General features: G+C 29.7%; 1 protein-coding gene across 2 annotated transcripts in view; it reads right to left on the bottom strand.

The window, feature by feature from the left end:
• LOC100158661 (zwei Ig domain protein zig-8-like) overlaps window positions 1-17,619 on the bottom strand; it is a 436,148-nt gene that overhangs the window by 32,827 nt on the left and 385,702 nt on the right. The window contains exons 3-4 of one of the 2 annotated variants that reach the window (XM_029486489.1): window positions 5,244-5,457; window positions 2,951-3,025 (exon numbers count right to left, since the gene is read on the bottom strand). In XM_029486489.1, the coding sequence (XP_029342349.1) occupies window positions 2,951-3,025; window positions 5,244-5,457 (289 nt within the window). The remainder of the gene's footprint in view (window positions 1-2,950; window positions 3,026-5,243; window positions 5,458-17,619) is intronic. The other variant, XM_029486490.1, reaches the window with a different exon arrangement.

Genomic DNA, 17,619 nt, shown 5'->3' with positions numbered 1-17,619 from the left:
AAAACCTGTATGAGTGGATAACCGAAACCTTAGTATTTCAGAACTGGTTTTTAAAACCAAAACTTAATACTTTTATTTCGGTTATTAGAATTGTGAGCAAAACCGTTAATATAAAAACTGGGTTTTAAAAACCAAAATCGAAACCACTAAATATTTTTTGGTTTCCGTCCCTGCTAAGAATTGCTAAGAACACATATCGATAAAAAAAAACATATATAAGATGATAGTCTAACATCTTATTTAAATAAAAACAATCATTATGTAGACAACTAGATAAAAATATAAAAAAAATCGTGTAAATCATAGCTTAAAGGATTGTGTCCCAAAACACCTAGAAATTATAAGGTATTACAAGTTTTAAATTTTAACAATTGCGTTGTATTGAAATTAAAAATACGTTCATAGAAACCGTGAATTTAGCACGCTAGTAGAGTGAAATTTCCTAAATTGTTTTTACATTAAAGAAACTACGGTATACGGTATATACCTATACATTATACTCTCGAGTTTTCGTTATACACTGCAGCAAAACACGAGTCAATTGTAAAAAAAAAAACAGCAAAGTTTCATGTCGGCCTATATATAGTTTATGTATATATACACACAGTATAATTACACGGTTGACTTTCTTCGAATCACCAGAGCGGAAAGAACCTACGTATTTAGGATTTCAAGTACAGAGGATGTCGACTTATTGAATTTGAAACATCAAGGAACTTGGTCATTTTCGAATAATATACTTAACGTCATGTTGTTTGTAGTGTATATACGGTCGGCGAAATGGCTATATAGGTAGTATGCATTTCGGATTTTCCTCATAATATAAAAACTCTTTTAAAAACGTTGAGTACTATTATTATGCATAATACAAGTATACAACGGTGTATAATAAATTATTTACAATTTTTAAATTTTTTTTTTATTTTATCACTATATTGTTATTTTTCTTTTTTTCTTTCAAAAACGTATAAATATATTTAATTTGGCTTAACCCGGCTTGTCATCACTTAAGCGCACACACGTATTTCGCGATTAGTCTTAAGCTAGCTGTATTGACTCGAAATATTATTCGATTATTGGCATTTTCTATAGACAACTTATACTGACGAGTTTTATCAAAGCCCGACCAGCCTGCATGATATTCGTGCTAAATAATAGTAGCAAAACATATAATGATCAGTTTTCAGGATTCGGTGGTCGAAGATTTCGAGTTTCGAAATCGGTCTACACATTACGGGATTTCCGCGAAATCGGTATCGGTGTTTTCCTTTAATTTTGAAATTTTCTGGCAAACATTATTTCCGGATTCTGCGAATCACTTAAAGGTCTTGATTATACTAGCTTTGAACATTTCGAAATCAGCTACTCTTCTTAAACGGTTCTTGCAAAATTAGTACCGTTTTCTGACATTTACGTTTCGCAGTTAGAATAGTTAGACAGTAATAATAATAATAATAATAATATAACTTTCAGGAAAATCAAATACTATATAATGTGAATGCTTTCGCCACGCCTTTATTATTAATTATTACAAATTGTTTCTAAGCGTTTAGGATTTATCGATGCGTAAGTATAATAACATCATAACGTATCTGCCGACGAAGCTATGGAAATTTAATAGTGTTTTGGTTATACATGGACGCAATACATGTTATTCAAAATTATGCAAACAAATTTCAAGAAAATTTTCATACGAATTTATATTGTTATTAATATAATAATTGTTATAGCGAAATGTTATTGTACACGAAAGTTCATGCTTGCAAAACGGCAAAATACAAATATTTGATGTTATGTTGCAACATCTATTTCAATGAACTGTGCATATTGTGCATTTGACATCACACACGTTTAATTGTAATTGTGTTATATACCAATATTGTTTTAGATTTCGAGCTGAGCGATGTGATAATTGAATTATAATTTATTTCTGACGCTTTTCGAGCGACAAATACAATACAATTTTACATACTTAATATTATTTTAAACAAGCCACGTCAGAGTTTTCAGTGCACATATCACGTGGAGTCGAAAACATATTTTGCGTTTGGCTAAAAATATGAGGGATTTTATGCACCATACATAGATATGTGTCCGGTGTCTGAAGATTTAAAAAATTCGTTTGAAAAAATGTTTATCGTGATATTTAATGTTATACTCTAAGTAGCTCCTTTAAAACGATTTAAAATCAAATGTGTTTATCGTAACTAAAAAAAAAAACTTTAGTCTTTCGTTTCCACACTCTCCGACACGAGTTCTTTTTAAAAGTTTGTACGAAAAACCCGTATGAAATGCATTTATATTGCAGGATACACTATACATCGTACTTAATAGTTTTAATTGTATCTAGGTACAGTAAATGTTGTTGTTTTTGTAGAGTTTTTGTTTTCTATTTTTTGATAAAATCTCCGCTATTTGCCACAAATCGTTTGTTAAATAATGTAAGCGAAAATTTATATAATCATCGCGCGTGGTGCGTTCGAATTTCAAATGATAATGCATTACTTCGAGGTGTTCGATTCCTATAATAGATAATATTATACGAAATCGATTTGCTTTTAATGCGCGTCGTCTGTATGCTAATTTTTGGCATAAATAAGTGCCGTGGTCGATAGTGACCCCCAAGTACGTTTTTTCTTTCACATTGGTATGATAATAATAATAATAATAATAATAATGTAATTTTTAATCGTTTTATGCGCTGCGCATAATATTTGTAGGTTGTAAATAGGTAGGAACACGGTTTTTTTCGGTATTCGACAATGCATATTATTATACCTAATTATAGTGCGGTAAAATCACCGAAAACAAATTACTTTCAAACGGCCGTTCCGGGCAGGTTTACACGAAACGTTTTGTATAATAATAATAATAATAATAGTGTTATTAGCGTTAATTCGGAAAACGTTTGTTAACATCAAACCACACGCAAACACGTTTGTATAAAAACCTTTTGTAAAGTCTCCGTCTCTTATCATCATGTCTAGTAAACTATCGTCGCTGTCCGAGGGCGGCGGTTTATCGTCTGAAACGTAGGTATATATATATATAATATATATATGCATATATCCACAACACCGAAGTGTTGAAACAACAAAGATAATAATAATCATATTAAACAACAGCCGTGTTTCACACGCCATGTAATGTGGCGAGGAAGTGGACGTCTATCGATTATTATCATCAAAACGACTACGTGAAAAGATAAATGGGTATAACATAATATACTATGTACCTATAATATGTTACGGGAAGTGTGAAATATCGAAAAACTTACACATCAGGTATATAATATTACTAGCTGAACCCATGCACTTTGTTGCCCGTAAAAATTAGCAACTCTTAAAAAAATTATGATTGTTCAACTTTTTTTGGGTTTAACTTGCTGCAGTAAGTGCAACTCGGCCACCCTGGTAGGCGATGTTCAATAATTTGATTTGATGTAAGCTTTTACCTGATATGTCCGAATAACCAATAATAATAACCAATAACCAATAATTTCTACTGTAAACTGTAACCAATGGCAACTATTAATAAATAAAAATAAAATTTCCAATTTCTATCGTGAACCTCAATATCTTTGTTTGAGCACCTCTTTAAAATGCGAATTTCAGCAAATCCTTTCTTATTACACGGTGATAATATGAGAAGAACCTCTATTCCAAATTTCAAGTTCATGCGTTGAGTAGTTTTGGAGATACAGCGATCAGAGAGTGAGTGGTATTTGGATTTTATATGTATAGATAGAAGATTATTACCAATATTATAAAATCGTTTTCAAATATCCAGAATAATATAATAAATAGGTAAGAGTAGTACAATTATAATTAATACTAAATTAATTTTTTTTTTTTGTGTTCTTCCGTCAATATTATATTATAGTTGTTAGTAATAACTAATAATTAATGTAATAGAAAATATTGCACACAAAATAATGTGTTTGTATCCGCAGTTCAAATTTGCCAGGACAGATGCAAATTGACCGGGTGGTGTGGACATTTCCCGTAATATATAATATGGATTATATTATATATAGCTACCTATTCAATAATCATATTATATAATAATACATTTCTTATGCATATGATATCTATGTATATGTATTATTAGGTATGTATACACAGGTAAATTTTGTTCACCAACAGTCATTTTCTCGGTAAATCATTTATAAAACGCAGTAATGAAAACATTTTTTCTTATATATTATACAGAGAATCAAAAGTTAGTTTCAAAATATTTTTTTATTTTCAGATTTTAAATTATAATATTATTTTACTGAGGATTTAACAATCCGCTCTTATCTCTGAAATCGAACATTTGCTGTTCGACGAAGCAACTCAATATTATCTTCCTACTTCCCAATTTCTGCTAGTGTTATCAGAGGAAGTGACTTGTCACCCGATTTATTTAATATACAATACATAGGTAAGTATATTAGACATTCCTATTAACTTGGAGTCCTGACTTAAAGCAGGGGTACGAAACTCCGTGAACTGGCCGAATCGGGCGATTGTGGCCTTGAACACGGTTCCAGGGGGGCGTGGCATACGTGAAATAGGGAATGTTTTAAAACCGTTACGGTAAACAAGCCGACCCCACGTAACGTATCCATCCATAGTCTTAGAACCGTTTTCATAATATTGGTAACCATGTGTCTAACATCATGTTGGTGCGTGGAACCGTTTTCATGTTTTTCGTAGGTTCAGAATTCGGATCATAGGTAACCAAGACCCCAATCAGCTGATCGAGTTTCGCTTCTATATTGTTCTATGCTTAAAGTTTAAAAGAAAATTTCATAATAACTCACTGCATCTGCTTTGTACTATATTTAAATTCAAACTAGGTATCAGTTCACACAAAATTCACACCTTGAACCAGAAGTAAATTGTTTTTATAATTTAGTGTTTATAGTTTAGATGTTTGCGGAGTAGTGCACCTGCAATATTTTACAAGGTACCTACAGCATTGGCCACGCCAAATTTCGATCAATGAAGTGAGCACCTAGAATAGCGATAGCAAAAATAGTAGAAAAATTCATTGTCTCTTTAAAAACATATCGTGGTTTAATTACTTGAAATTACCTACGCAAATAACCTACGTTGAGAAAATGACTGTTTACATGATAATTGTGATACGAAATCTGAAGTTATACTACAGCGTGTAGTATAAACCCGTCGTATATTACGTATAATATGATGTGAAACTTTAAAAAATATGCAAATAAATACAATGGGTGCACTTACCGACAACGTTCAGCGTGACGAATATGCTTCTCACCGGTTGCGTGCTCACTTGGCACTCGTAAATCCCTGCGTCTCTCTTCTGAGCCCATTTGATGTGCAAAGTCCATTGGTCCGAGTGTGACCTGTGGTGAATGGCTTGGAACCGCTGGTCACTGGTGTACGTGTACGCGCCCACCGTCAGTATGTGTATGTCTCTGTGCCTTATCCACGACACCTGTAAAGTAAACGATTAATAATATTATTATTTATTATTATGATAAACATTTTTATTATTTTTCGTGATATTTGAATATATCATCGCGGCATCAGCTGATGAGGTCATCGGACCAATACGTTATTGACACATGTGTAGGTACTCGTTTTAGCAATAATAATCAAAGCTGCCCAGTCCGAGAGTCGTAATATAAAAATATTATAACATAAATTTGATATTATTATTTGCAGTATTATTATATTATAATATAATATAATTCTTGCTGTTCTTTAGACTATAGTAAGAAATCTCGCGGCGAACGTCATTATTTTAAACGATTATATAATATTATATAAGTCTGAAATTTCAGAGCAGAATCTGACAAGAGTTATTAGTTAAAAATTCAGTTTTTTTTTTCATTTTGACCAAAAAATATTTAATCTGAAGAAAATGTCGAATCGAGTTTAAAAACTAATTTAAAGTTTTCAACGAAATTAGGTTTTTGACTTGGTGTTGGTAAAGTTTTACGAGCTAAACAATTAAGACGTGCAAATCGTTTTGTTATTTCAGCCTGCTTTGTATAATACATATATATACAGGTAGGTACTTCAGGAAATAATATTATAATGACGTGCTGTACGGCGATGGAGTGTGAAGATGGATCAAATGTTATTATTATAAATTGAAAACATCTAAACTTAAAAAGACGTTCGTTAAACATGAATAAGTGGACGTTATTTTCAATACATAACTATATTATTATATTAATTTACTCATTTATTTTAGTTTTTGATAATAATATGATCTTATTATATTTTTAGTACACATGATTCTATTGCATGGATTATAAGCTACAGGGATCGTGCAAAATGTCGCTGATAGGTACCATTTTTACACTGTCTATACGGTTATTACCAGTTATCACATCTAGTTTAAAAAAAAAAAAAAGTCCTAAGCATACTTAATATATTATAATATTATTGATACTCTATATTTATGCAAGGAAAGAAATTAATTCATGTGTTTACTATTTTACTAAAAATTAGCACTAAATAATAAATTGTAGGCAGAATATTATATTTGAAACAAAAATATTTTAGTACCAAATCAAATAAATTTAAACAATTGATCAATCTTGGTAATAATTAATGTTGTTGACATTGTAAATATTACTATGTTGTTGTCACAAAATATCTTTAATGATGTTGGGTAATAACCCTAGCTGTCAAAGTGATAAATCCATAAAAAAAAAAAACAAAAAGAAAGTATAATTATTGAAATAATGTAGTTAAATAGCTGAATTTAGCTGATATTATTATGAGTACTGTTCGATGTATCTGAGCATACCCTTACCTCGAATTATTAAACATAACGTCGTTATCATAATGAAGTTATTTGCAAAACACCTTCGGCCAAAACGACGAGCGACGATTCTGCGGACATTGTTACTGCAGAGTGGAGTGGACCGCGAAATAATTGGCAGAGACTACGACGCGAGACGCGACCCTATTAGGTACATTATATACGCTGCACCAGAGGCGTAGGTAAGTACAAGGACACTTTGATAGCCGGTATATACGTATATATTACATATATTGTATGTATGTATGTAAGTATTTATATATATATATGTAATATGTATTATGATACGTGCGTATATTATAGGTACGCGTTTTTGAGCAATTAAAACCGTTTTCCGACCCCTTTATTTTTTTTTAATTATTTTTTTCCTGGATTCTTTATGGAACAGTTTAAAACGAGTGGCGATGACGATAATAACAACGGAGGAGAAAAAAAACAAACGCGTAGTGTCAAAGGACGAGCGTTTTTATTCCGTCTTTATATATATATATATATATATATAGTATACCTGCAGAGTCCTGAGTGTAAGGCCACTATATCTATGCATAACGATATAATATATATAGTTACGTATAATATATCAAATATATGGTATACAGAGTGATTCAACAAACATGCTCGCCCTCCCCAATTTTCTATAATAGAGCATTTATACAAATGCTGATTTCTTAATTTTTTAGTAAATTATACTCGTAAAGAACACATTTTCTTATTTTAAAATTTGTTGTTTTACTGTTAAAGAGCGTCATTTGGTGATACAAACTTCTGTAATTCAAATAAGAACCACTGTTTTCTTATTTTTAATAATAATATATTGGATAATGTTTTAAAAATAATTATGTGCTTTGTTCAAATATTAAACGAAAATTTTCTGTGTTAGTTATTAAAATGTTTACACCAAGGATTATGTCCTTAAAAATGGTTTTACAAAAATAAAACATAGAATACAATGTATCATTGCATGTAGTATTTATTATACATAAATCATTTTTAAAAATTATAAAGGTTGATCGATTATTACGTATATTTAATTACTAAAATTTTCAAATCATTACAGTATTTAATATTTTAAATCAATTATCATCGGCCTATTATCTGAATTTTGATTTTGATACGTCATGGTTTTTAGAAAAATGATCCATTAAATATTTTACAATAGAAAAGTGAGGTAGGGAGTGGGCACTTGTTTAAAAAACAGAAGTTTGGAAACTCCTCGTAGCACACAAGATATCTCAAGAATTAGAATATAATATTATGGTCTTTAGATAGGTAGGTATATATTTAAAAATTCCAATAATCAGTTTTTGATCAACTTTATTATTGATGAAAAAAAGGGATGATAATGCTTGGTAAATCACTCTGTATAAACGACGTTTTAAGACGTAGTTTCAAACAGCAACACGCCACCGTAATACGAAGACATTCACCGTGTGTTATCGCTGCCCGCGATGTGATTTTTTTCAGACAATTTACGTGTAGATAGCTTAAAATATACTTTGAACTAAATTTGTCACGACGAGGAGTGACTATAATTTATTATTCGGAATACAATATTATTATTAAACATCCGAAAATAAACACAACTACACTGCATGTATTCGAAGACGTTGCAAAGGAATATTATAATCGAGGTTTAAAATGTGCATTTGAATCCACTCCAATAATATATTTATCATTGTATGGCGTGATTAAACCATGGTTATATAATATTATTATTATTATAAGAAAACGATTATTTATCAAAACCCGTCAACGTAAAAAAGCCAAGGGCCCGGGCGTTGGCGTTAACTCCCTATAATACCTGTCCTCTCGTGGTTTCGCCACCAAAACTGTATTAATAATTTAATAATAGCGTACGAGTATGATTAAAAATATTATAATATTTACCTATAATTTTACATATTATTATTTCAATTATAATGTTTAATCCAATAACAATGATATAATAATAATATAGGTAGGTAATAATTATTATATTACATTACGTAACATTAACAGTTAACACCAACAAGTAAATATATAATTAAATTACTTGTGTTTTTCATAAGAATTTCTGTTATTATATAATATCATTATTATTATCAAACAACGTAAGTAATACGATCAATGTTAATGCCTGTTACATAATAATAATATAATTCTTACTAATAAAAATATGGTATAATAAAATATAATATTGACTAGAGAGGAGAACATAGGTTATACATTATTGTATTTGAAACATTTTCACGATTTTCATGTCAAGTTTCATTCAACGAATTTTATCTCACGAGTTATAAATAATACAAAAACTAGCTATTGGCATTGGAAGAAACAATGTTGTCCATTTCTGCTTAAATTAATTTAATATTATACATACCTCCTTACATTACGTGCCTTGTAATGCAATGTATATTAAATGTATACATTTTATGTAATCGTAAAAAATTCATTAAATATTTGTATGTAAAAGTTATGCGTATCTAGAAGTATAAAAAGTAATAAAAATCTACTATATTATAATAACAGTATGCAGTTAGCAACAATCATCCCCATTTTGTTCTGCATACCATGATTTTAGTCAGTGGATTCAATTCATAGTATTTATTACACCACAAGAGACATTTTAATATGCTATAAGTACTATATATTACAGTAATAAAAAATAAAATAATTGTTCACTGATACACATTCTTAATAAACTATCTAAAATTGGATTAAGTCGTTATGGACAGCTAATGTTAGTGTCGATTAACACTAAATTCATCGTGCACAGTTGACCCAATTTTATATTTTTATCCTACTTTGATGAAGTTGCGATAGATACCGGGTGGCAAGACGCATGAGCACTCATAGGTCATAATTTTTTACGTATTACAATTTGAAACACCACCTCAATACGTACAGTCGTACGAGCATAGAAGATAAAATTGGTGACACGATGTATCTACATACATGCATCCGATCTATGCCCATCGGCTCAACGTCATACTCATATTATATTATATTATACACGTAATCTTATATAACTATATAATTATAATGTATACAAACATGGATTGCGATATCATTCCAGGTTATCGCTACAATAATAATAATAATAATAATAATAATAATAATAATAATATTATTATAATTTACTCACTGATGCATCTATAGGCAGGTACCTTCTAAACGTTATAGGGAAAAACAAGATTGGACAAACGCTGAACATACAATTAGAATAAATTGATTTATGTACATATTATCACAGCCATAATACTAGTGTTATAGCCTATAGTTGCCTAGAAGAAGCTCGCAATCAAGACAATAACAGCACGAAAATCATAGCTTTTCTTACCAAAATGAATATTGTAAAAATGTTTTGACAATTATTAACCTGTATATATTTTATATTTTTTGTTCGTTTTACACAATGTACACAGGGCTAATATTAAACCCATAGTTGCTAAAGCTTATTACAACAAAACTAGTAATTATATCTGCGTCGACAATATAAAAATAACAAAAAAAATTATAGTTTTCATATTATTTCAACGACAATCTAACGTTTGAGTTATATTATTCCTTCTAAGAAGTGTTGTAAATCCCGCTGCAGTACCTAGTACCTACCAACCTTACCTACTCACTAAGTGTTAGAAACTATTTTTTTACACATAGAAGCGCATCGGTTGTGAAGTGTATATGGATTTATGATGTGAGCTTTATGTAAAAAAAAATGCACGTATACATACACGCGAATATGTACGTGTGAAAGTCGAGTGCTACTATGATTAATGTGTTTTAGCTTTTAGTTGTAAACTTGTATATAAAGTGTAAATTTTATAAAATAATAAAAATCACTCAACGGAGTTTTAGAAAAAAATCTGTACTATAGAACCGAACACAAAACACTATATAATTATAATTTAATAAATAGGTAATAATAATGTAGTACAACATATCAACATTGTAAATACATTTCTTGTATTTTGGAAACTAAATTTCATACATTAAAGTATTTATTACTCTGCGTAGTATAAGATATTAAGTTAGAGCGAAATTTATACTTATTCCTTATAAATAAAGACAGTTATAATTATGTTTACAATATGAATAAATAATAGTACAGCCGAAAAATATAAATTGTTTTTGTTTGGTTTGAATAGGTTTGTGCGGAAAATATTCGTATAAAAAGATAATAATTTTTAATCATATTTATATCATAGGTATTAAGTTTTGTCATTAGCGCGCTCAGAGGATTTAAAACGCCTTTACTTTTATGTTTATCTATTTTTTTTTTCGAGTTTATAATATAATATATTATCTTCTATAAATATATATAAGTATAATATAATATAATAATATATACTACTCGCATACACGACAATTTATTTTGTTACACTTATCCAAAACGGTATTTTTTTCTTCCGAAATCTCGCAGCAGCAGCAGCAGCTAGTTGCAATATCGCATTCATAAACGCATTTATCATCGTCTCCCGCTCGCGTCCATGACGCTCTTTCACGAAATATGTATAAAATAGAAAAACAGTCTCTGCAACGATCAGAGAGCCACTGCCGAAAATAACGTTCTCTCCACCATTCCTTAATCTAATGTGTCACTGATCGACTACTTTAACAAACAGGGCAATCGCCGCTTAAAAATATCTAACAATTCCGGGTAATCCATTTAAGGTTAAACGGTCATTATTTATTTCAAAAACTTTTAATAATTTTGAAAATTTTTTTTACGTGATTTGAAGTCGTACAAACCAACATTTCTCTCTCAAAAAAAAATACATTTTTCATTATTTTTTATCTTTATCATTTTTAAAATCTTTAACTTTTTCCAATGACAACATGCATAATATTTTATGATTATACGGCCATTTCTTCAATCTTATGCACTCTCTCGTCGTTCATTTAGAAGATTTAAAAATCTCAACGTTTCATTTATTGTAAAATTTTACGATATGATATTATATTTTTGAGACGTGAACTAGAGTTCTATACATTTCAGACCGGTCGTCGATCGCGACGTTCACGTTACCGGTAAGGTAAGTACCTATAGGCTATAATAAGTGATTTTATGTTTAATGTCTAAAGCATGTATCAAGTGTAATGTGAGTTTATTATACCGCCTATCGAGTGACAATATTATAACGATGATAATATATTGAGAGTTTTTTATTTTCCGGCAGTGAGAAACTGAGAAACGAAACTGTAAAGTATCATTATAATAAAAACGTGTTTGGTGGTTGATGGAGCAATTTATTATTTATTTTTTTATTTTACTCAAATATTGTATAACTAAGACGAACACAATTCGGCTTGGAAGCTTAATGCTCTTCAGAACCGTTAACCGATCACTGGATGCTGCGCAGCAAAATATTATATACGCATACACACGAATTGGACGTATTTTTTATTTACCCTTAGGTACGTTTTTTTTACAAAATCAACAACGTAGTTGGTGCTGAAATTATTGTCTATAAGTTTAAACCTACCTATAATGTAAGCGTATAACCTAAAGACTTAGCGGAAAAGAGGTTCATGTAATATATGTATATATAACAATGGCAATGGTCGAAATAATTTTAAAAACTATATGAAATTAATTTTTACGAAATGGGTCAGTGGTCTAATTCGATTTCTAATAGGTGACATTTTGTCGTTTATAATACTATAGGAGCTGATGGATGGCGTTAAGGTTTCTCTACCTGCGCGACAGACATTACATTTTTGTCCCACCTCATTCCATCATATTATTATATTTCTAGACAACTGAAACGAATTATATTATGTTTTTTCCCACCAGGCTCGGCGTCGTGTTGCAGCGTTATTCGATTATAATGCGCGTGTACTGTCTAACGAATTACAAATTTAACGAATGATAAAGTCGGGAAATTCTGAGCATATTATTGCTCTCGGTTATTTTTAACGAACATTGACAAAATATGAAGCATGTTATTACAAGTACGACAAGCATAGGATATTTAATTATTTTCACGTTACCCTTATTTTTACGAAACATTTTGTGTCCTAGTCTAGAATCATCCGTCGAGTGGCCTCTGTACGTACTTACCATATATTATTATTATAGTATTATGTGTGTAATATGTATAACCCACTATATGCGACTATGCGAGTTACCTACATTGCTTTTTTAGAATTGCACACAACATAGGTCGGTAGTACCCACGTTATTATTCGTTAGGTTATTATTATTATTATTATTATGTAGTTAAATTGAAAACCGTATTCTGCAGAAAAGAGATCTTCGGTTCACCGTTGTCGGTCTGCAATTTCAATATTTACCGAGGTTTCCGTCAGAATTTAATAAATAAATGAAAAAAAAAACCAAATTACTTTTCCAGTTTCCTTCGTCAATATTCCGAATACTAATATTGCATTATAATATCGACGATGACATTCCTAGCTTGGCCCTAAAATATAATATTGTCGGCGCCGTAATGGGGTCCGGTTGGGCCGTTATGCAAGAACGATGAATGTTAAATGTATTATAAACGATGATAATACTATATATAGGTAGGTAGGTAGGCAGGTAGGTAGGTAATAATAATAATAATAATAATAATGATAACTCGAATAGGAACTGTGGTTCCATTCGTAAGCGGGAGGTTAACAATAAGACGGAAATACGGAAATACGTTTCGATCAAAAGTTTGCTTTATTTGCATTAATAATAATAACCGCACAAGCGTAATTTTAACATGATATAATAGGTATAATATAGGTATAATGTATATGTATTATTATTATTACCGTCTATCTGCAGCCATGGCTATCTCCGCCGCTAGGTGCTCAAAGGAAAATATTGAACAATAATCTGTGTAATATGATAATTATAATAATAATAAGCGTCCGATTAATATAGCTATGAATATCGTATTACCTATATACATTTGGAAATAATTATTACTATACGAATCACTATTATATTATAATTGTAAATCCTCGAGTACCATAAGTCCATAAGTATGTACCTACGTGTAAATGAAAATTTTTAAATTGAAAATATTATTACATAATACTCATTTCATGTACAAAATATAGTGTAGTATTGTGTTACACTCAGAATGATACAAAAACGACGTGTATATTATATAATAATTCAAGTATTATATTTTTGCATTTGTATAGTAAGCGAGTGTATGGATCCTGATTAACTCGAAATTGGCTTGCGTTGGTTTTGGATTACAATTTAGAATATTATATGATTATATGATATTATGTGTTTAATTAATTGTATTATATCAAACAGCAGAAAACGATATTACGATTTCAATCTCATTGTATGTATGCGGACTGCCAGCGATCCAAAAGATAGAAAGAATAAAGTCTGAAGTCAATTCAACAACAAATGAAAGAATAGTGTATTTTCAATAACTATAAATTGTACAACAGTCTTATGTGTGTGGGTGTGTGGGTGGCTGAGTGACGTGAAGGTGCACTGGTCTCAACGGATACGGTACATATCTACATAATATGATGTCATCTCCTTTGACATGGGCGGCTTGCGTATTTTGCATATGTCTTGTCTTGTGTGTAGTCGTTTTAAGTTGTTGATTTCATAGAAACGTAAAATATGGCCCCATGATCATAGATAATAGTTTAATTAAAATAAATTAGGCTATAATTTATACATTGTATGTGGTCAAACTTATAAATCTCTTATTGATTCGCAATTTCTAATATATTATATTTACATTTTATATATTGAGGAAAGTCGAACCAGTTATACGTTATAATATCGTTGTGATCGCTCATATGAATCCGTTCAAATATTTTTGTAGAATCAAAATCAGACAAAGTCAACTAACTTTAATTTTGTCAAAACAAATGTATGTTTTTGTAAAATAAAATTCGTGTAGTGAAATTTACATGGTTATCGGGTTATTGACATGTACATCCGCGTACGAGAGAGGATACCCGCATTTAATTTTACTCACTCTAATAATAATAATTTACAACTAACACATAGATCCTGGGCGGCTATGACAAGATTATAATTGCTTAGATGTTGCCCCTTAAATAATGACTGTAGCGAGGCCCCTTAAAAGTATTTGAGATGTCGAACGAAACTATTATATTTTGTTTGTTTGGTGGTGGGTACAATCATGTGGGATGTAGACGAATAGTGTTCGTAATAACGTTCCTTGGATTTTTGACGAATTGCTAATTACATCATTATCGAAAAAACTATTCAGTGTATAATCCCGGTTGGTAATCATAGCGTTATCGTACGTGAAATCATTCTCGTCATTCATGTCAAGTCAAGTTGGATGATTATCTATATTATAATATTATGTTGTAGATTTGGTGAAATTGGATTGCTGTTTTTGTTAGATGTATTTGACGTTGAATACTTACGCGGTTCTTCCTATCTTTATTAACTAATTGAAATTCGGGATCTGTGTGGTGAGTTGAAGAGAGCGTTTATATATATTTAATTTTACTGGCCCCGAGAAGTCTAGCCGGCAAAGGCATTTGTAGATAAATTTTAATTAAATAATAAAATGCGACCGATTCGATGAGATTAATTGGCGGTAAGACGATCATTACCGACGAGAGATAGATCTCTCCTGAATGTATGCTTCCGTTAAGGGATCGACCGATTTTCAATGATCAATTCAATAGACCATTAATATTATTGTTTTTATATAATCTGCTTAGTTGAATGTAGTAAATATTCAAAATCAAAGAAAAACTTGTGTTATCAGCTGGTCACAAAATGTGTTATATAACAACAGTTTTTTTTTATAATAATATATACATTTATTCTTTCATGTCACTGAGACAGAATATTATTGTAATTTGTAACTAAATGTACTTAACATGATTTTTATTTACAATTACATTGCAGCTTCCCCTTCTTACAACTTACACGTGTATAATATATTAATTTTTAAACTGGAAAAATATATATATATATATATACAAATTTATATTATATTATTTATACAAATTTATATTATATTATTATTTGCAATACTCGAGTATCGCGAAATGAAATAATATTAATAATATGAATATAATATTGTTTGTCTCTGCTTTCAAACTATACTGACATAATATAGCGTAGGTACCCATGTATATTTTATGACGAGCGTATTACGGTGACGTTAAAATAAAATTGTATGGAATATTATAAAAGATAATAATAAGGGACGGCGTCATACATCGGGCTTACAGGATAATATCATACCGAGACCTTTTTATGTTTGATTTTGTATAATAATATGGTGTGCAGTTAAATTTCATAATTATTATGTTCTGGTACGTATATGTAGACAAAAAGAAAACCTTATTCTAAATTCTAACTTATGACTTGCTGTATCATGTCCGTATATAAATAATATTATAAATAATTATAATTAAATAACGGAACATGATAATTAATATTATTATATAACTGAGAGACTCATGTTGGTTCGATTTCACTTTTTTAAAGTTATTGTTTCTAAATAATTATACAACATTTGTTTTTTTTGTGAACTGATATTGACTCATATTTGACTCATCTGAAGGACGTACCGAATAAGTATGAGAGTATAATAAAATATGTGCGATCAATATATTTTAGTTCTTTACTAAAAACTGTCTTTATAAATGTGTCAATTACTAGATGTATTATATTATTGTTATGCTAAAGAGTTGAGATCGTTTATTACTTTTATTATTTAATTAAGATGTTATCATTTAACACATTTAAGCTTGACAGTTTTAAAAAGTTGTAACAATTAAAATACAATATAATATGTATTGTAAACATAATGCATTTACACATTTATGTAACGAAACAAGGCAAGTTATTGACCAATTTATGAATAATTGTATTATTATACTCACGTTTGAAATATGATAAACAAGTATTTAAACGTTGTAAAATGCGTTATGTTTTTGTTACAAGACAAAACCGGTACACTATGTTATTTATATTTATTTTAATAGAACTAGAAACATTTATTTTTTTTATTGAATGATATTTTATGATCAAAACAAAAAATTTGATTTTCACTGGTTTATGGTGGCTGATAATTATGAGGCACACATCATATGATTTCGACGCCTTATGAGATACTAAATAAAATTAAAATATTTTAAATTGAATAGGACTTCAAAATATTCATCGTTAAAATAAACAGAGAGATTATTTTGTTATTTCTCGTCCCTGTTTCCCGTTGGATAGAATATATTATTATTATGAAACGTATGCGTTGGTTATTGATGACGATGTTGATATTTATAATATAATATTTTATACACTGTAGTACTGTTCTAATAAATTAATCACAGAAATTTCAGAATGAGTAGCACAACAAGAGCAACGATTTACAAATGTTATGAATGATATTCTTAATCTTAAACAGCTGTTTTAACGGCTATACAGTAATAACATTTTTCTCTGTATTTTCATTATATATTTCACAATATTCTTTTTTACCAACAAATGGTTTTAATTTATTATTATGTTATGTAAGCCTGATAGCTACTACTGGTCTGAACATTGTTAAACCTAAATCTATAGAAGCAATTTTAAAGCATGTCAATTTTATCACAAAAATAGTGTAAAAATATCTAACTTTTGGCAACGTTTTTCATTGGATATGTAAACGTTTATAAATAAATATAATTCTTATAATGTATAACTTTTATGTGTGTGTAATGTATTAGTACCTATGTCTATACATTATACATGTAATTTAATCATTTTTTTTCCATTAAAAATAATGTAATAAACGACAAGACCACTGACAAGTAACTTAAGTTTAAATGATTAAAATCTAACGGTGTTATATCCTAAGAAAATAGAAAGAGGGATGTTCCGACAAGGCTATT

Source organism: Acyrthosiphon pisum, chromosome A1 (assembly GCF_005508785.2).
Source record: "Acyrthosiphon pisum isolate AL4f chromosome A1, pea_aphid_22Mar2018_4r6ur, whole genome shotgun sequence".
NCBI lineage: Eukaryota > Metazoa > Arthropoda > Insecta > Hemiptera > Aphididae > Acyrthosiphon > Acyrthosiphon pisum.
This window is presented reverse-complemented; position numbering and strand designations above follow the sequence as displayed.